The sequence below is a fragment of the Podarcis melisellensis genome (genome assembly GCF_964234715.1).
Source record: "Podarcis melisellensis genome assembly, chromosome: 8".
Taxonomy (NCBI): Eukaryota; Metazoa; Chordata; class Lepidosauria; order Squamata; family Lacertidae; genus Podarcis; species Podarcis melisellensis.
Genome location: NC_138540.1, coordinates 79,877,720 through 79,897,309, shown reverse-complemented (window position 1 = coordinate 79,897,309; position 19,590 = coordinate 79,877,720). Strand labels below are relative to the sequence as shown.

The 19,590-nt window shown below is 47.4% G+C and overlaps 1 protein-coding gene across 4 annotated transcripts; it reads left to right on the top strand.

Moving 5' to 3' along the window:
- The first annotated feature begins 1,939 nt into the window (after positions 1-1,939).
- On the top strand, positions 1,940-17,973 carry LOC309376007 (guanylate-binding protein 7-like). Of its 4 annotated transcripts, none has more exons than XM_081922137.1 (11): positions 1,940-2,779; positions 4,627-4,872; positions 6,211-6,338; positions 6,868-7,015; positions 8,480-8,692; positions 9,969-10,202; positions 11,068-11,348; positions 12,269-12,481; positions 12,965-13,067; positions 14,657-14,850; positions 16,065-17,973. In XM_081922137.1, exons 2-11 carry the CDS (start codon positions 4,695-4,697, stop codon positions 16,191-16,193), a joined length of 1,821 nt encoding a protein of 606 aa, XP_081778263.1. In that variant the 5' UTR covers positions 1,940-2,779; positions 4,627-4,694; the 3' UTR covers positions 16,194-17,973. The 4 variants fall into 4 exon arrangements, with proteins under 4 accessions (XP_081778263.1, XP_081778261.1, XP_081778264.1 ...); XM_081922135.1 differs by having other exon boundaries at positions 1,940-2,861; XM_081922138.1 differs by having other exon boundaries at positions 1,943-2,861; positions 6,868-6,977; positions 8,487-8,692.
- The last annotated feature ends 1,617 nt before the right edge of the window (positions 17,974-19,590 follow it).

The window sequence follows — 19,590 nt, the reverse complement described above, 5'->3', positions numbered from 1 at the left end:
GAGAGTGTATAAAGCCGGTATAGATAATACAGAACAAGAAAAACAGCAGTCATTCATGTCAATTCACAGAGCCACCCCCCCCCAAAGCCAACGTATGGAGCAGAGGGCTTTAAATGTTTGCAGGTGGAATTAATAAGAGTCAGAAATGGAAACCACACGTCTGCAAATGCATTTGTTAAAGCTAAAGCTCACTCACCCTTTGGTTGGCCTCAAATTATGAGAAAGCCTCTCCATCAAAGCCAGATGCCAGATATTATGACTGTACCATAATATGACTGTACCAATTTTCAGTGGAGAAGCCCAAGGGTGTTTTCCTCCCTCCTGCTACTGCCCCCCAAAAGACAGCAAATGAGATCCCTGTGAAGAGGAACAAAAGAGGAAAGTAGAGTTAGTGAGGGAGACTTTGGGACTCTTTGGGGATGGGTATTTTTAGAGACATGGTTAAATACAATGCCCCAAACCTGAGCCACGTGGAGTGAATGCTACCACATAAGAAGGTTGGAGCCCCAAATGGACCATCCGCTCCAGCAATTAGGGAAGAAGGTGGGGCTCATCTAGCTCATGCATATCATCATCTTGATACGATCTGAATGCAACTCAGCGTGCTGTGGCAGGTTTGGGCTTAAATGCGGGGAAGCTGAGCTGCAAATGCGTGCTCAACTGCGAAGCTCCCTTGAATGGGGTTTCAGAGATGGTGGTGTAACAGGGAGTCCTTGAAGCAACCCACAATCGTCTAACCTTGACTCCCATAGGTTCAGGCTGGGGTCACAAGCAAGAGACTTCAGCCAGGAGATAGAAGCAAAACAGCAGCCAGTTGGTGTGATCTTTATTGCTGCAAGAAGACTTCTTGCTACCACGAAGATGAAGCAGCCAGGTCAATGGTTACATCCTTATCTTCCCAAAGTTTCCCAAAGTTTCCCATAATACAACTCAGGATGCATCATCAAGACATCATAGATATGTCACAGAAAAGGTGTGGCCTCAGGTAGAACCTGAGATCCAGCCATGCCCCTGTCAATCAAATATAGCCTTTCACACTTACCCCATCACAGTACAAAGAAATGTATTTTCATTATTTTCACTGCCATGATCCTACACTTTGTTGAAGGGAAACTCCCCTCTGGAGTAGACATCATATACAGTGGTACCTCGGCTTACATACACTTCAGGTTACATACGCTTCAGGTTACAGACTCCGCTAACCCAGAAATAGTACTTCAGGTTAAGAACTTTGCTTCAGGATGAGAACAGAAATTGTGCTCCGGCGGCATGGCAGCAGCAGGAGGCCCCATTAGCTAAAGTGGTGCTTCAGGTTAAGAACAGTTTCAGGTTAAGTATGGACCTCCGGAACGAATTAAGTACTTAACCCGAGGTACCACTGTATTGAACAGATGGAAAGCTCTTTTATCTGAGTAGGCTGAAAGAAGAGTAAGGTTATCATAACTTTCATCACAGAGCTTCAGTATGCTGATGACAACGTAGTGTGGGCACGCTCAGAGGATGACCTCCAGGCCATCCTAAATATCTTCACAGCAGCTTACGAAAAGCTTGGCCTATCGCTCAACATCCAAAACACCAAAGTGCTGCACCAACAAGCACAAAACAACGCCTCTGCAGCGCCACAAATCCAACTCAAAGGTGTAACATTGGAAAATGTTGATCACTTCTCCTACCTATCTTCCCACAAGGGCCAACATTGACGCCGAAATCCAGTATCGCCAGAGCTCTCAGAGTACAGCTTTCTCCCGATAGAAATGCAGAGTGTTTCAGGAGCGGGACGTTCGCAGGGAAACCCAAATGTTTGTTTACAAAGCTGTTGTACTACCAACCTTACTCTATGCTTGTGAAACGTGGAACTGAGAAGATTGATAAAATGAGTGAGTTATGATGACTTTCTAAGGTTTTCCCATTGAGCCAGTACTGTACACAGATACGTTTAACAGTGAATTGCTACATTTGGTATTGACACTTTCCCTGTTTCCCTTCGTTGGAGACCTGGGTTTCAGCGGGGAGTCGTCGGCTCCTGAGCTGAGCTTCCCTTGCAGATATGTATGTTGCTGTTATTTTCACTTGACACTAGAGGATTTGGTTTGACGGGTGAAAAGGCAGCGAAATACCTCTGCGTGGTATTGTGTGCGAGTGAATGGTAATGTGCAGCGGAAACCCTTTGTCTATGCCTCATGTTGTGGAGATAAAAGACTCGTGGCGGTGGTGGGGAGGTCTCTCACCCCCCTTCCAATTTCCCGGTAGCAGTGGGTGCAGACGTTTCACTGCGCACACGTGTAGGCAACAGGCTACGCGTCCCCGCCCCTCCTACAACCCCTAGAGTCAATATCACTTATTCCCATCTCCCCTTTCCTCCGAGGAGCAAGAGGCGGCAGACCCGGGTCTTCCTCGCTCCGTTTCATCCTCACAACCCTGTAAGATCCAGCGCACAAAGCGGTTTAGGATAATGACTCGGGAAAGCTGATCTGGCCTTTCCCACGACCGTGGCAGTGGCGAGAGGAGGACCAACCAGGCAGGCTCCAGAGATGGGACTTTCCCCCGGGGAGGGCGAGGCGAGATCTCGTCCCGTAAAAAAACGCCCCTCCCCGCAGCAAGCGAAACCGAAAGTACAGCTGCGCGTCGGCGAAGCTTGAGCCGCGGGGTCTCCAGGCAGCGGCTCCTTCGCTGGATTGTCTCCTCGTCTTTCTGGGGGGGAAATCCTGCGGCTCCCTTGCGCTGCTTTCCGCACCAGGACGCGCCTGCCGTGCGCGCCGGCTCAGCGCCCCACGACCAGGTTTGCGCGCCGGGTTCCGCCACTTTATTTCTCCCTAAACTTCCAAGAAAGGATTGCGTAACGCGTCGGAGGAAGAGGAGGGGTGAGTTTGTGCGGAGGAGTGAAGGGGGGCTGGGGAGGGAGTCTTTTTGCTTTGTCTTTTTTTTTTATAAAACAACAACTTTTTAAACAAATAAAACAACACACTGCACAAACAATTACGACAAACCACAATCTCTTCTATAATGCATTTGTATCCGGAGGGTGGTGGTGAAAATCTTTGGAAAACCAAACAAGCTATGATTCAGCCAGTCCCCCCCAGACAAAGCCAGGCACAGAGCTGTTATTGTAGCGAAATGTTTTGGGAGGCAGTCAAGATTTTATTTTTAGTTCAGTTCGTGCAGGTCTTCTGCTGGGAGCTGTAACTCAGTGAGGAGGAAAGGAGTCTCCTAACAGAAGCCAAGCCCGGTCCCCCTAACAGGCTACAGCTGTTTGGGAAGTCATGGCTGTTCAAAAGGGCTTTCAGTGGTGTACTAGAGCCCTTAATTGGCCCCAAAGCAGCGTGATAAACCATTTGCACTTGGGGAAACTGGGTTCCACCAAATGAAAGAAGTCGGGTTTTCTGAGCCCTGAAAGAATAAAAGGTAGCTGATCAGGGAAAACAAGAGAAGGAGGTGTGTTGCTCAATGAAGTACAGATGACCTTTGAACAGTGAGTAAATATGGCTGTTTCACAGTGAATGTCCAGTGTGGAAGTGGAATGTATTAACCTTGAAAATGCTCAAACCTCTAACCAGCTACCTGGATCTTCACTCTAGCCACCTTTGGCAGCAGCATCTTGAAGTATTCTCCTTCCTGTTCTTGACATTCAGTTCCCCGTGCTAGAGTTTTGGGAGCGGAAATCCCTGATCAGGACTTTGTGCAGAGTAGGAATCAACAAGCTCTCCACAACAAGAAAGAGTGCCAAAGTTCTACTGCAGTCTCTTAACTTGTTACAAAAAAAATTGCAAATACAAATCAACACATTGCTGTTAAACAATTAGCAATGCAGTTACAGATAGGTAGCCGTGTTGGTCTGCCATAGTCAAAACAAAAAAAAATTACTCAGAAGGGTGGTGGAAATGGGTGATTGGCAGGCTCAGCACAGCTATCTGCCAATCACCCATTCCCACCACCCTTCTGAGTAATACCCCTCCCCACCTTCTCACTATATAGAAGGGTCTGGTGACTTCTGTTTCAGTGTATCTGAAGAAGTGTGCATGCACACGAAAGCTTATACCAAGAACTAACTTAGTTGGTCTTTAAGGTGCTACTGGAAGGATTTTTTTTTTGTTTTAACTAGCAATGCAGTTTTTGTGTGTGTTTTTTTATGTTCTCACTTGTTAATACAGTGGTACCTCGAGTTAAGTACTTAATTCATTCCGGAGGTCCGTTCTTAACCTGAAACTGTTCTTAACCTGAAGCACCACTTTAGCTAATGGGGCCTCCTGCACCACCGGAACACGATTTCTGTTCTCATCCTGAAGCAAAGTTTTTAACTCGAGGTACTTTTTCTGAGTTAGTGGAGCCTGTAACCTGAAGCATCTGTAACCCGAGGTACCACTGTACAGTTAAAGAACTATTCTCTTTCTCAATAAGCTGGCAGCTTCTGAGAGAGACCCAGACTGCCAAGGATGAGTCACCAATTAAAATAAACACTGAAAATAATTTTCCATCTCCTTGTTGCAGCTATAGCTGCAAAAACACTTTTTTCTTTTTTCCTTTATTGCACTTGTACAATTCTCTGCAAAAAAAACATCCTGCAAAAGTTTCATACACAATGCACACAAACATAGCATTTTGTGAATGTTAAACTTATACCCTTTGCAGCATACAGATTCCTCAGTGTCCCCAGTCTCCTTCCTGGCCTGGTTTTGGCTAGAGCTCAGCCAAGCATCATGGAAGAGCCAATGTGCCTGATCGAGAACAACCCCAAAGAACAGCTGCGGGTCAACCAGGAAGCCCTGAAGATCTTGCAGAGCATCCAGCAACCCGTGGTTGTGGTGGCCATCGTGGGACTGTACCGCACTGGCAAGTCCTACCTCATGAACAAGCTGGCAGGAAAGGACAAAGGAGGTAGGAACATAAGACATACTTTTGTGGGGCTGGGCTGGCCCACGGCATTTAGCTGCTTGTGGCAGTAAAGCAAATGGTCCCCCCCAGCTGTTGCCCCATCCCCATGTTAAATTATGTAAAACTCAAGTCTAGTCAAGTGATTTTGGTATTTGAAGCAGAAACTCCTCAAAGCACATAGCAGAAACCACTGCCTGTTCCTGGCACTCAAAATCTGCTGCCTAAGGTGACGTTCTCACTCTACCTAACAGTAGGACTGGCCCGTATATTTGCTCTGTGAGCTGGCATTCAGGTCCTCCTTGCAGACTTGCAGGAGAGTTGCTTGCAGGTATCTGATTGGCCACTGTGAGACTAGAATGCTGGACTAAATGGGCCAGGCTTTCCTTATGTTCTTCAGTGCAGTGAAGCCTTTCCCACTGACTCCCATCTCTCCCCCCCCCCAGTACAAGAGGAGCTTACGCTCTTGACCGATTTATTTTATTTCAACCATTTGTATGCCACTTAGCACAGTAGTTTGTAAGCGGTGTAGAAGGGATGTTACAAAAAGATACAATCAAATCAGTTTAAAATAACCCCAGATCATTCTGCTGGAATAAGAGGCATTGTCACTGAGTGCCAGAAGTTCAACAGTGAGGGGGGAATTGTCTGCCCTCAGCCTGAAGGAAGTTCCATATAACTGAACACACAGTTCCCATCGGATAGGAGCAGTGTGTCTGAGCTATTGGGGGAACCACTCACAGTGAGTCCAGCAAAAATCTCAACGATCAGGCAGGGATATAAGGAACCACCAGAAGTCCTTGGTGCTGGATCTCAGTGTCCGGGCAGAACGATGGGTGTGGAGATGCTCCTTCAGGTATACTGGGCCGAGGCTGTTTAAGGCTTTAAAGGTCAGCACCAACACTTTGAATTGTGCTTGGAAATATGCTATGCTTTAAACATGGACATCTATGTGTGAGCAGATCCTCCTGTTTTCTGTACTACTAGGATTCCCCTGCTCTCTGGGGCTGTGATATCACCTATACCCTCAATGCATGTGTGGACATCCCTGACAGGGTTTGTACGCTATGGGCTCTGGGACCAGGAGGCATGGGGTTGCTCTGACCTCCACACCCTCATCTATAAGCATGGAAGACTGCTCTAAAAAGTGTACCCGAAACAGTTAAGGCAATTTCACACTACCCAGAAACCTGAGACTTGATACGCATGACGCCTAAGGCACCTTGATTTACCAGCAAGTCAGAAGTGTTGACATTGTATGTTTTCGTTGGCAGTGGTTGAGAAATTGCAGAGCTGCATGCCTCACTGCTTCTGTCCTTCCCATTTCTACACTGCCCGCTATAGGTTTCTCTCTGGGATCCACAGTGCAAGCAGCCACCAAAGGTATCTGGATGTGGTGTCGCTCACATCCCCTGAAGCCTGATCACACCCTGGTGCTGTTGGACACGGAAGGGCTGGGTGATGTCGAGAAGGTGAGTTGGGGTGGGGGCAGCCAGGATAGCTCACCATGGAGCCTTTATCTGCAAGAGGAATTAAGAGATCAGGGCCACTCCCTAGGCAGCAGGAGGCACACTAGGATGCAGTGGGAACAGGACAGCACCCCAGGGGCCCCAATGGGTGGAGAGATTTCTGATAGATCTGAGATTTCAGACAAAAAAATTGCCAACGCTCGCATTCTTGTCCCATGCCAGGAGTGGAAATCAGTGGATATGACCCATGTTGAAATGAACAGGGTGTGATAACATAGTGACAATGCAACTTGCTTACTTGATGCAATTTCCATAATCAATCACATAAATTGTGTAAGTTGCGGAATTTTGCTGCAGCAGACAGCCAGACAAATAAAAGTGTTTGGCAAAAGATGAACCGCAGTGGAATGGAAACAGTGCTGCGTACGACACGTATGGTTTATGATGCCATCTTACACCCCTAGCGGAGACCTCGGTCCAGTTCTAGCACCTTGTTGCCCAGTAGTTTTATGCTTACCGTCCTCCATTGCAGAGCAACCCTGAGAACGATGCGTGGATCTTTGCCCTCTCCATTCTGCTTAGCAGCACCTTTGTCTACAACAGCATGCACACCATCGACCAGTATGCTCTGGAGAAACTGCAGTATCTTTTTGTAAGAGTGCTCCCTGGCAGAAACACGGGTTAGTGAAGTGTATGGGAATCCTAATGCTGTGATGTCTCATCAGGCCCTTGTCAGGTGTGACAATGAGGGCTCCAGGGTCCTTAATTGAGGGGCAGGAGTATTTTTAAGTGGAAGTCCAAAAGGGCTTCAAATGAAGGAGCTGGAGGGGGAGAGAGCAGACTTCTCAGAATGATGCAGTACCTTGTAGAGGGGTCTTTGTAGAATTAAAATTTGTTGAGCTTTATGGAATTGGGAACGTCTGTTAGAGGGATTAAGAGACTCTTAAATTATACTAGTTCTGTTTGTACAGCCTCCTTCCTCTCCAGTTTGCCGAGCAACTTTAAGTAAGGTATAAAGGTAAAGGTAAAGGTCCAGTCGTGACCGACTCTGGGGTTGCGGTGCTCATCTCACTTTATGGGCCGAGGGAGCCGGCGTTTGTCCGCAGACAGCTTCCGGGTCATGTGGCCGGCATGACTAAGCCGCTTCTGGCGAACTGGAGCAGTGCATGGAAACGCCATTTACCTTCCCGCCAGAGCGGTACCTATTTATCTACTTGCACTTTGATGTGCTTTCAAACTGCTAGGTTGGCAGGAGCAGGGACTGAGCAACGGGAGCTCACCCCGTCACGGGGATTCAAACCGCCGCCCTTCTGAGCATCAAGTCCTAGGCTCTGTGGTTTAACCCACAGCGCCACCCGTGTCCCAAGTAAGGTATAGCTGTAAGTTAAGAAACATTGTTAAAAGATGGGGGAAAGGAAAAAAATGGGATATACTGTATAGGAGTGATCCATCAAAGGGGAAAAAAGACCGGGGTCCTATTTTGCTGCATGTTTTGATGGGGGTGAGGATTGCATATCCACTTTAGCATATTTTTTTTTAATTTAGCGTTTTCTAAAACAAAACACCTAGGGAATTGTGAAGCTTAGTGCAGTAAGTGAAAATGCCAAGCCATTCCAAGTCAGGGTGATTTCGACTTCTGTGAGGGCAAATCCAGGTTTAAAAGAAAGGTGCATAGTGCCATTTCACTGCACAATTCAATGAGAAGTAAAATGACTTGCACCAGAGAACCCTGGGAAATGTAGTTTGGTGTGGGGGGGGATTAGACTTCTCCCTTGGCACAGGCTTGGCCAACCTGTGGTCCTCTAGTTTGGCTGGACTACAACTCCCACATCCCTGACCACTGGCCCGAATCCCCATCCCTGAACAAAAACTGAAAGGGAGAGAGTCAGCTGAGATTCTCAAGGAAGGACGTTACACAGCCTTGGGGCTGCTACTGAGAAGGCCCTGTCTGGTGCCCCAGTCAATTGTGTCTCTGAAGGGCAAGGGAAACTGAACCTGACTTCTGGGGATGATCACCAAAAGGTAGACAGAGGATACCAGTATAGATATCACAGACACAAAACATTGTAAGGAGGGACTGTTGAGAAACTATTATTCTATTCTGGGATGGGGGTGGGGAAACATGACTCATTTCCTTAACTCAGTCCCCAGCTACGTGTCTGAATTAACTGAGCATATCAAGGTGAAGACATCGGCCAGGCAGAGCAGTAACAGATATGATGAGATGCCTGATGACTTTGCCTTCTTCTTCCCAACCTTCATCTGGACTGTTCGGGATTTCACACTGCAGCTGACGCTGGATGGGTGCCCTATTTCAGAGGACGAGTATCTGGAGCACGCCCTGAAGTTGAAGAAAGGTGCTGTGGGGAGCTTTCCTTGCTTGAAAAGATTGGGCCTTGCTCCTTTTGAAGCGGAGGCCTAGTAGGGTTGCTTGCAAAAAGAAAACCTGAAAGTGGTTTACAAAAAGAATGCAACGGTGACATTACCAGTACAGTGGTACCTCGGGTTACATACGCTTCAGATTATATACGCTTCAGGTTACAGACTCTGCTAACCCAGAAATAGTGCTTCAGGTTAAGAACTTTGCTTCAGGATGAGAACAGAAATTGTGCTCCGGTGGCGTGGCAGCAGCAGGCGGCCCCATTAGCTAAAGTGGTGCTTCAGGTTAAGAACAGTTTCAGGCTAAGTACGGACCTGCGGAACGAATTAAGTACTTAACCCGAGGTACCACTGTACAATTAAACAGTTTAAAACTGCATTGCAGGGGGTTGAACTACCGTATTTTTCGCTCTATAAGACGCACCAGACCACAAGACGCACCTAGTTTTTGGAGGAGGAGAACAAGAAAAAAAATATTCTGAATCTCAGAAGCCAGAACAGCAAGAGGGATCACTGCACAGTGAAAGCAGCAATCCCTCTTGCTGTTCTGGCTTCTGGGATAGCTGTGCAGCCTGCATTCGCGCCATAAGACGCACACACATTTCCCCTTACTTTTTAGGAGGGAAAAAGTGAGTCTTATAGAGCAAAAAATATGGTAGATGCTTTCCAATTCTATGATTCTTTGATTCTAAAACAGGTTCCTAATACTTTTTTTAAAAGTATTTAAAATCCACAATAAGATAAAAACCAGATTTTTAAAAATAGTCAACATTCTTCAGGTCTGGATAGGCTTGTCCAAGGAAAAAGTGTTTTAGCAGGTGCCGAAGAGAGCATAGGGAATGTGATTGCCTGATGTCAGTAAGCAAGGAGTTTCAAAGTATGGGTTCTGCCACACTAAGAGTGATTTCTTGCAAGTGTGGACCTGGTATTGCATGGCAGCTGTGCCAGTTATGCAGATCAAAGCAGTCAAGTGAGCAAATACAGTGGAACCTTGGGTTACGTTACCCTCAAGTAAAGTCAACTTTGGGTTGTGAAAGTGGCAAACCCGGAAGTGTTTCACCGCTCGCGCATGCACAGAAGTGCGAAAACTTCAGTTGCGAAAACTTCGGGATACGGCCGGACCTCCGGAACGGATCCCGTTTGCAACCGGAGGTACCACTGTATATGGTGTAAGGCAGCCTTGCAGGTAAATGATCCCTAGCTGTTGAAGCACTTTATACTAACGGTATTATGTGTAATTTGATTCTATATTAGATGCCCCCGAAAAACAAGATCTTCCAAAGAAATTTCTGCGGCAGTATTTCCCCAACCGCAAGTGCTTTGCCTTTGAATGCCCAGCCTCACGGAAAGACTTGGCCGTCTTGGAAGACCTCCCGGAATCGAGGCTGAGCGCAGAGTTCGTGAAGCAAACGCACTGTTTCTGCAACTACATTTATGAGAACGCCCAGGCCAAAGTGATCCAGGGAGGGCACTTGGTGACTGGGACATGTGAGTGGAAGCAGGGGAAAATATATTGAAAAGGCTTCTGGAATATTCCAGATGCAGCAGGGGTTGGGCCTTTTTGGCTCATCAGGGTTCCATTTTGACTTATGAGGCCATTTCCCCCAAAACCGTAACCGCCTGTCTATTAGCTAATATCGGTCCAATGCATGTGTGACATCAGCTGTTGGGTGAGGGGGGGCAATTCTCTGTTGGCTGCTCATACCAGTTCTCCACACAAAAAACTGGCCCACACAGCCAGTACAGCAGGATTAGGTCTAATCCTGCTCCATTTTTCTATGGGGAACTCACCCATGTAGCCAAAGCAAGGAGGATTTAACCCCCACTCATCAGGTGATGAGTAGAGAGTTAAATCCTGCTCGGTTTGGCAGGATCACAGCTTTCATTGAAACCAAGTCCCCCTGTCCCCTCGTTTTAGCAGTGCCTTTCTTCCTGCAAGATGCTTTGAAGTCTGAACTTCAGAGCACCAAATCGAGTGACGTTATTGTGATGCCAGGTGATGGTTGAGTGGGTTGCCCTGCCCACTTCTCACATTTGGTACCAAAGGTCAGTCCTCATAAGAATCTGGCCCATGAAGCCGAAGAAAATTCCCACTCCAAATGCGGGTCTATTCAGAAGCAGGTCCCATTGGATTTGAGGGAATCACTCTCAAGTATACAGAGGATTTAAAAAAATCTTTTTATTTAGTGCAAGAGGCCAAAATTTAGACATTAGTTTTTTGGAGAAGATTCTGATGTTCTGTTTAAAAAAAAACAACCCCTCTGGATTTTATGAAATAAAACATGAGTTCCCTGGATGAAGAAAGACAGAAAGTTAATGAAATAAAATAGACATCCTCCTCTCCCTTTTGCAGCCCTGGGGAGCCTAGTGGAGACTTATGTGGACTCCATCCGCAACGGATGTATGCCTTGCATCGAGAACGCTGTGGTGGCCTTGGCTCAGATCGAGAACCAGGCCGCCGTGAAGGATGCGCTGAACCGCTATGAGGCAATGGTGGACCTCATGTTGAGTTCTCCCACTGAGGACGTCGCAGGGGTTCTGCAAGTGCACGCTGTTTGCGAAGAGGAGGCCATTCAAGTGTTCCTGGCCCGTGCCTTCAAGGACGATGACCAAGTGCACCAGAGAGAATTAGGGGTACAGGATTCTATGTCTCTCGTGGGAATAGGATGTTGGCCCTATTGGTTGGTTTCCTAAGTTCAAAGAGCCTTTTCTGTCTGCTGCAGAACTCCTGTGCATCCCAGCAAATCCTGGAGCACGTTCTAAGGCAGGGACAGCCAATGTGGTAGCCTTCAGATATTTTGGACTCTTAGTTCCCACCATTCCTGACCATCTCCCATTCTGGCTAAGGATGATGGTAGGTTGGGAGTCCAGCAACATCCGGAAGGGAACATATTGGCTGTCCTGGTTCTAAGCATAGGATGCTGCTCAGGCCTTTTGGACCACATTCTTGCCCTGAGTAAATGGAGGGGGTATCTTGGACAACATTGAAGACTCTTCTGTGACTTCAAGTTACAGGGGAAGATTGGCAGTGGTGGAGAAGCAGTATTTCAGGGAAGCTTGTTCCCCCCATTGATCTCCTTTTTAAAATAAAATAAAATACTTTTTTGATATTCCCCCCATTTTTCACAAAAGGAGAAATCGTATCTTAATCTGAGTTGTTCCCCTATCATGTTCATGAGTAGGGATGGATTAACCTGTCAATTTTGGTTTCTGTCAGTTGCTCGTTTTTCCAATCTTAAATGGGAAAATCTCATTGAGTTTCCAAGGAACAGCAGGGTTGCCCGGAATATCATCTGAAATTGCTCTAATTAATATCTGGGCCCGATTCAGAAAGATTGGTTGGAGATTTTTGACCAAGTTTAGGATGAACCAGCTTAGATGGCGGACGATGAAGATCAGGGTTGTTGGAAGGAGTGGACCACCTATGAACTTCCTTGGTCAGCTGGACCAGCAAAGAGGTTCAGGGTTGGAGAACTCCTGGAACAGGGGATAACAGGCCTCTCTTTATTACGGAACATCTGCTTTATCTGACTCTGCCCACCTCTCTCCTCCAGAGGCAGCTACAAGAAAAACTTCAAGAGTTGTGCACTCGCAATGAGCAGGCGTCATCAGACCGTTGCCTGGCTGTGCTCATGGAGCTATTCCAAGAAATGGAGGAGAGGATTAGCAATGGGGAATACGCAGTGCCTGGTGGTTATCAAAGGTTCCTTGAGGACCAGAAGAAAGTAGTGGAGAAATATCACCAGGCGCCTGAGAAGGGAGTAATGGTATGTTGGTCAGCAACCTTGGCTTCTTGGGTTAAAGTTAGAGCCTGATATTGCATGGGGATTCCTGTTTTCAGTGGGTACTTCCATCTGGAGTTTAATATTACAACTGGGTCATTTGGATATTGCAAACAAGTCACTGGCAATAGGATTTTAGTTAAGTTTTTCTTATGGTAAATCCAGATTAAGTGGGTGGGGGGAATATGGACTTGCTTTTTGATGGCAGTAACATCAGTCACATGGCCTGCCCCATGCATTCCCATGATTCCTTGGGGTTCCCATGATTCCTTGGGGTTCCCATGATTCCTTGGGGAAAGCTGTGCGCTTTAAATGTGTGGTGTGGATCATATGACTTGTGAGGTCACTGTGAAAATTGTGTATGCATGAGGATTGCCAGTTCACAATAGATACCCATCTGGAAGTGCCCAGAGCCGACTTTATGATTCTTCAAGTTCCAAATGAGCCACCTCACTCTCTTCTCTTCAGGCTTCCCAGGCCCTGCAAGACTTCCTGGAATCCAAGGAGACAGCAGCCCAGTCCATTCTGCAGGCTGACCAGACCCTCACGGACAAACAGAAGGAGCTTGAAGGTGAGCGCCTGTCCAGTAGGCTTTGTTTGCCTTGAAGACATACTGGCCCCAACAGGCCAATGTAGCTGCGAAAAAATGATAACACAGTAAACAATGGATTGTATCTACAGTCATACCTCGAGTTGCGAATGTGATCTGTGCAGAAGGCACGTTCACATCCCGCAGTGTTTGCAGCCTGAAGTGCTGCGTCTGCGCATGCGCGTGATGTCATTTTGCGCTTCTGCGCATGCGTGTGACATCATTTTGTGTATTTGCGCATTCACGTGCGGCGAAACCCGGATGTAACCTGTTCTGGTACTTCCAAAATACGCAACCCACAGTGTTCATAACCTGAGGTATGACTGTAATGCTGATCCTACAGAGTGCACCCTGTGAAGTTAATGAACCTAAGTTAGTCATGTCTGTTAAGTTCAATTGGTCTACTCTGAGTAGGACCAGCATTGGATACAACCCACTAAGACTCTGTGTAAGCACAGTGGTAGGTACTCATTATCCCAAACCTAGAGCAAAAGTCTGACAGCTCCCTCTGTCCCCCTGCTCACATCATTCCATGGGACGGACTGCAGCAAGGAGATGGCTTGTCTGCACCCAAGTAAAGATAAACACAGTCTTCATGGGCTCAGTGGTCTAAACCACTGGGCCTCTTGGGCTTGCCGATTGGAAGGTTGGCGGTTCGAATCCCAGTGACGGAGTGAGCTCCCACTGCTCTGTCCCAGTTCCTGGCAACCTAGCAGTTTGAAAGCACGCCCGTGCAAGTAGATAAAAAGGTACCGCTGTGGCGGGAAGGTAAATGGCATTTCTGTCTGCTCGGGTTTCCATCACGGTGTCCTGTTGTGCCAGAAGAGGTTTAGACATGCTGGCCACATGACCCGGAAAGCTGTCTGGGGACAAACGCCGGCTCTTTCGCCCTATAAAGCGAGATGAGTGCTGCAACCCCATAGTTGCCTTTGACTGGACTTAACCATTCAGGGGTCCTTTACCTTTTACCTTTACATCACATGGAAACACAGGTGCCTGGTATTAACCATTGCCTGGGGCCTCTTGGGAACACAAGTGGGTGGTATTAACCATACCTCCCTCTCTAGCTATGCCTGGGGCCTGTGGATACATGAAAGCATGTGAAGCACACATGAGCTCAGTGCTGCAGCTGCTACCGATTAGGCAGGGGTCATCTTGACCACCAATATGCAAAGTTTCCAGACCAGCTTACCTTTCAGTTCAACACACCAGGCCTGATCCAGGAGGCTGCTCTTATGTTCTTCATTACAAGAGGACACTTCATTAAGCGGTGCTTCCATGATGAGCAACACCTACTTAACACTCCCTCTTCCACCCAGCTAATGGGCAGGAGCCCTGACCCCCCAAATTACAGGCCACTCTAAAGAGCAGGGCTCATTGCAGGGAATGGGGTGGCTATGACCTTCTGGAGGTGGCTGGACTGCATCTCCCATCCCTCACTAATGGCCACATTGGCTGAGACATGCTGAAGACCCAACTGAGATCTGGAAGGCCCCCTCTGTTCTACAGCTCAAAAAACACCACTAGTGGGAGAATACATTCCTGCTAATTGTGTTCCTCCCCCACTATAGTGGAGAAAGCCAGGGCTGAGGCTGCCAGGCGGGAAGCTGAGCTGCAAAAACGGATGCAAGAACAGGCCGAGCAGATGATCCGGGAAAAGGATCGGAGCTATGAGGAGCACAAGCGCCAGTTGTTGGCCAAGATGGATGAAGACAGGAGGGCCCTCCTGGCTGCGAATGAGAGATTGTTGAACCAGAAGCTACAGGTAACAGCCCTTCTCTGCTCCCATATTGTTTGCTTTTCTTAAAAATGAGGTTTCAATACATGCAGTTCTTCATGATCAGCAAGGGCACACCAGTAAGTGGAGCTTAAGGGGGCCCTTCAGAACTGGTGTTTCATTGTATTCTGCAACATGTTCTTGACACAATGGTTAGTGCACTAGGGATGGCTATATTATTCTATAGGCCACAGTCACACCATACATCGAAAGCCCTGGTGATACCACTTTGAATATTCACAGCTTCCTTCAAAGAATGATGGGAGCTGTCGTTTGGTAAAGGATGCTGAGAGTTCTTTTGGAGGCCCCCTATTCCCCACCCCAGAGCTATAATACTCAAAAGTTCCCTGTGAAAAGGGATTGATTGTTAAACCCCTCTGGAACCACCCTTCATCTTGCTTCCTTGGCTAGAGAGTGGAGCATGTGTAGAAGCTAGCCTACTGTCAGACGCAGGTCTCCGTTGTTGGTGAAGTTGACTCTTCAAGGAAACAAATATGCAACTTGGCCTTGCGGTCTCAGCAACACTCCCCAGTAGGTCTTGCCCCATGGAAGGGTTGCCAGGACTGAAGGTCCCTGTCTTCCACCCTCTCTAAGGCTCCTCCTCCTCCTGGATGTTTCCCAAGCAGTCTCAAACTGCATTGGCATGCCTCTGGCCTCTGCTCAGTCCATCTCGGAGACCACTGGTTCTCAGAGGCAAGTGGAGAGGGGAGTTTGTCGCAGCAGGAGAGGGAGACTTCCTGGGTTCTTCAGCAGTCCCTTGACCACCCCCGCTCCTCTGCTTCAGCCTCAGAGTCTGAACTGCTCCCTGTCAGGTTCTTCCTGCTCACTAAACCCTGTGCCCCTTCAGCATCTGACGCCTTCTCCTGTCCAGCCAGTCCCTGACACCTACTATACAAGGCTACAAAATTTACATGAATTGCTCCAACCTCTTTTGCTTCTGCCCCCTCCCATCACTGACATGTGCTCTCTGGAAGATGGTCCAGAAGGAAATGTGACCCTCGTTGCTTCATGGGCAGGGGATGAAACATGTTTTTGTTCGTTCCTTGAAAACTTCCATGGATCCTGGGATCTGGCAGCTCTGGGTTCTGTTGTAGACCAATTCCATCTGTTTTGTGATCCTCTATTCTCCCCCCCCAAAAAATGTGTTACAATTAACAGATGCTGACTTTGTTATGCATCTCTCCGCCCCCTTCCTCTGACAGGAGCAGAGGCGTCTTCAGCAAGAAGGGTACCAACAGGAATTCTCAAAGCTTCAATCTCAGATCCAGAGCTTGGAGTCTCAGATACAGCAACAGAGGAGTCAGAAAAGAAGAGGATGTGTGATCTCTTGAGGACTCCATCTCTGAACAGCCCTGATGGACTGAGTGAACGAAGGGGAAATCCTGGCCTGGCTTCAGGGCTGTGGATGTGGTTCAGCTGGGATGGGAAAAGGAGAGAGCTCTACTTTGTACCACTTTTAATAGATGTTTGCAGTGTGTATATGTGTACATGATAAATTTTTTTTTGCTGCATTTTCAAAAGAGCCGGGATAGGTCGCAGAACAGAGGTTTCTATGTAAAGATTAAGAGTACAGTGGTACCTCTGGTTACAAACTTAATTCGTTCTGGAGGTCCATTCTTAACCTGAAACAGTTCTTGATCTGAGGTACCACTTTAGCTAATGGGGCCTCCCGCTGCCACCACACAATTTCTGTTCTCATCCTGAGGTAAAGTTCTTCACCCAAGGTACTACTTCCGGGTTAGTGGAGTCTGTAACCCGAAATGTTTGTAACCCGAGGTACCATTGCATGGTATCCAGGCTTACAATGCAATCCTAATCATATTTACTCCAAAGTAAGTCCTGTTGTATTTAGTGGGGCTTCCTCCAAAGCAGAGTTAGGGTTGAAGTCTTGGACATGTTTAGAGCAGGTGAAGCCAGTTGGACTTAGTTAGACTAACATGATTTCAACAAGTTTGCTCTAAGGCTCTAGTTCTAACTTAATTGATTTTAATAGGACTTGCTTTTGATACGATACGATTATCTTTATTGTCATTGTCCCATACAGAACAACAAGTAGGCTTGGTTAGCCTAAGCTGGGCTCCAACCCAAGATTTTCAGCTTGAAATTATCTGAAGGCAAGTTAAGTGTGTGGAAAACCTATTTGGTTTAGATGTTAGGAACTGACCACTGATTTTTCTATCCATGAAACTCAGAAGGATGGGTTTTAGGAAATGGGAGATAGAGGTCATCCACCATCATCCCACTCGTTTATTTCAGTATGTGTGTCATTATTCCTGAAGGGCATCCTTTATCTCGGGCAAATTCACTGCACCTATGTACTGACTTCTCTTCTAAACAATTACCTGTGTCTGTGTGGAGTGAATCAGTCTTCAGGGGGCGTTTACAGTGTTGTACACTGAACTGCATTTTGATATGGATGGTGCTAATATAAAACCAGATGGTTGGATCCATCTCTTAGGAAGCTGCCTGATACATAGTCAGATCACTGGTCCATTTGATTTTGTCTGCACTGACTGGCAGCATCTCCCTGGGGTTTCAGATAGGGACATTTCCAACCCGATCTGGAGATGCCAGGAATTGAACCGGCGACCCTCTGCATGCTAAGCAGCTCCTCTACCACTGAGCTACGCCTTTGCCCCTCTCCCGCATTGCTAAGAACACTCAGAATCAGCTGTGTAATGGGGCTGTTGCTGCCCAGTCCACATGTACGAAGCAGCTAAGGTGGAGAATCCCTCATATTTGGCTCATGGTGCTGTGTGTTATGAACTGGTCTGCAAGATGGGTAAATGTGTAGCTGCTGTGCTTTTGCAACCTCTGAATTCCTCACCCCCAAACCCAGATTCCTGGCATCCCTCCAACCACCAGTGATCTGCACTATTGACGGAGGAAGGAGGAAGGAATCTAGTCAGTTTGCTGGACTGGGGCTGCTGCCAAGTCTTGTGAGCTGAACCCCCTCTCCCCTTGTGCAGAATGATTGGGGGTGGGTCTTATGCATGCTTACTCTGAAAGTATTGCAGCCTGAGACCTGTCACTATGAGAATTGTAATGAAATGTGCATGAAGTGCTTGTGTGTTTCAGTATTTTTTAAAAAATGAAAGCTGCTGTCTTTGAGTTCTCCTGCTTTGTTTCTCGTCTCTTCAGCTAACAACTTCTTTTGAAATGTTTTTATTTCGGAGAGTTGTTGTACCAGCTAGCATTGCCAATTCTATCCCATTCCAGGAAATCGGTCAAGCAACACTCTTGCTGAGGGAAAGAGTTCAGTGATCTCAGTACCACTCACAGGTTTTTTTGTTGGGGAGCCATTATCTCCCAAGGTTAGGATACCATGTTAAATCTTAAAACTAAGACAAGGAACTAGTCAGTTCTCAATATGACAGTTGAGCAAGCAGACGCAACTGCCTCATTTGCTTGTGAAGCAATTCATCCCTTGAGAAAGACTTGCGGCTACAGCTAATTGCGGCTAAAAGGTCATCTCTTTGGGTCTACTCAGTTTGGACTGTCACGGCTTTCCCCATCAAATGCAGACCCTGAAATTTGTTTAAAGAGTGTCTAGTCAAGTTAAAGGAAGGCGGGAAGTTATGAGTTTGGTTGGGTGAGGAAATAGTAAAAAGTGAGGTCAGAGAGAAATGAAATGCAGAAAAGTACAGGATTGCGGCAATTCTGAGGACGCAAGGTGAGAGACAGGCAGAGGGGTCCAAAAAAGGGAAGGGGGAAATGAGTGGCTGCTGGTTCCTGCCCCATCAGGGCAACATTTGGGGGCAGACGTTCCAGGGCTCCAGGGCCAGGCTTGCTACTGCAAAAGACCGAGGGTGTGTGTTCGCATTACTGCCTCAAAGTGCAGTGATGTTTTTGAGGGTTTTTGTGTGTGTGTGCATTTCTCCTCTCCCTCCCTCCGACCCAGCTCCTTTTTATCTGTAAAAGAAAATAACAAGCATTTAAAGCATTCAGAAATAATAATTAAAATCAACTGTAATCTAAAACCAGATTAAAACACATGACAGGCTGGATATTCGATGTGCTCATAGGCCCTCCTCCCAGGTTGGTCAGCCCTGCTTTCGTGCCACAGAATAATGTTGCACGCCACCTCAATCTGAGGTGCAGGGTTCAATTTCCATGGAATGAGGGTCAGTGGTGACTGTGGTGTCTTTATGATATATGGTTTATTTGCATATTTAAGGTAAAGGACCCCTGGATGGTTAAGTCCAGTCAAAGGCGACTATTGTTGCACAACCCTCATCTTGCTTTCAGGCAGAGGGAGCCGGGGTTTGTCCGCAGGCAGCTTTCCGGGTCATGTGGCCAACATGACTAAACCGCTTCTGGCACAACGGGACACCATGATGGAAACCAGAGCGCACCTTCCCGCCGCAGCGGAACCTATTTATCTACTTGCACTTGCTTTTGAACTGCTAGGTTGGCAGGAGCTTGGACAGAGTAACGGGAGCGCATCCTGTTGCGGGGATCCGAACCGCTGACCTTCTGATCGGCAAGCCCAAGAGGCTCAGTGGTTTAGACCACACCACCATCCCATTTGCATATTTACCTATTTGCGTACACGCCCACCCACCCTGACAACAGCAATCAAGCATGGCTTTCCTTCCCTGGCTTCCGCCTGAAGGCTGCTTCCAACTCTCACACATGACTCTGCTGCCCCTCCCAGCCTGGTGATTGAGGGGGAGCACCCATTTGGCACAAAGCTACTTCCCTTTGTTATAGGTAAAGGTAAAGGGA

Bases quoted from the DNA above. Each gene is read 5' to 3' on its own strand.
- LOC309376007 (XM_081922137.1), top strand. From the start codon at position 4,695: ATGGAAGAGCCAATGTGCCTGATCGAGAACAACCCCAAAGAACAGCTG. The intron at 4,873-6,210 runs GTAGGAACATAA...TGCCCGCTATAG, and splicing joins GGCAGGAAAGGACAAAGGAG to GTTTCTCTCTGGGATCCACA. The intron at 6,339-6,867 runs GTGAGTTGGGGT...CCTCCATTGCAG, and splicing joins GGCTGGGTGATGTCGAGAAG to AGCAACCCTGAGAACGATGC.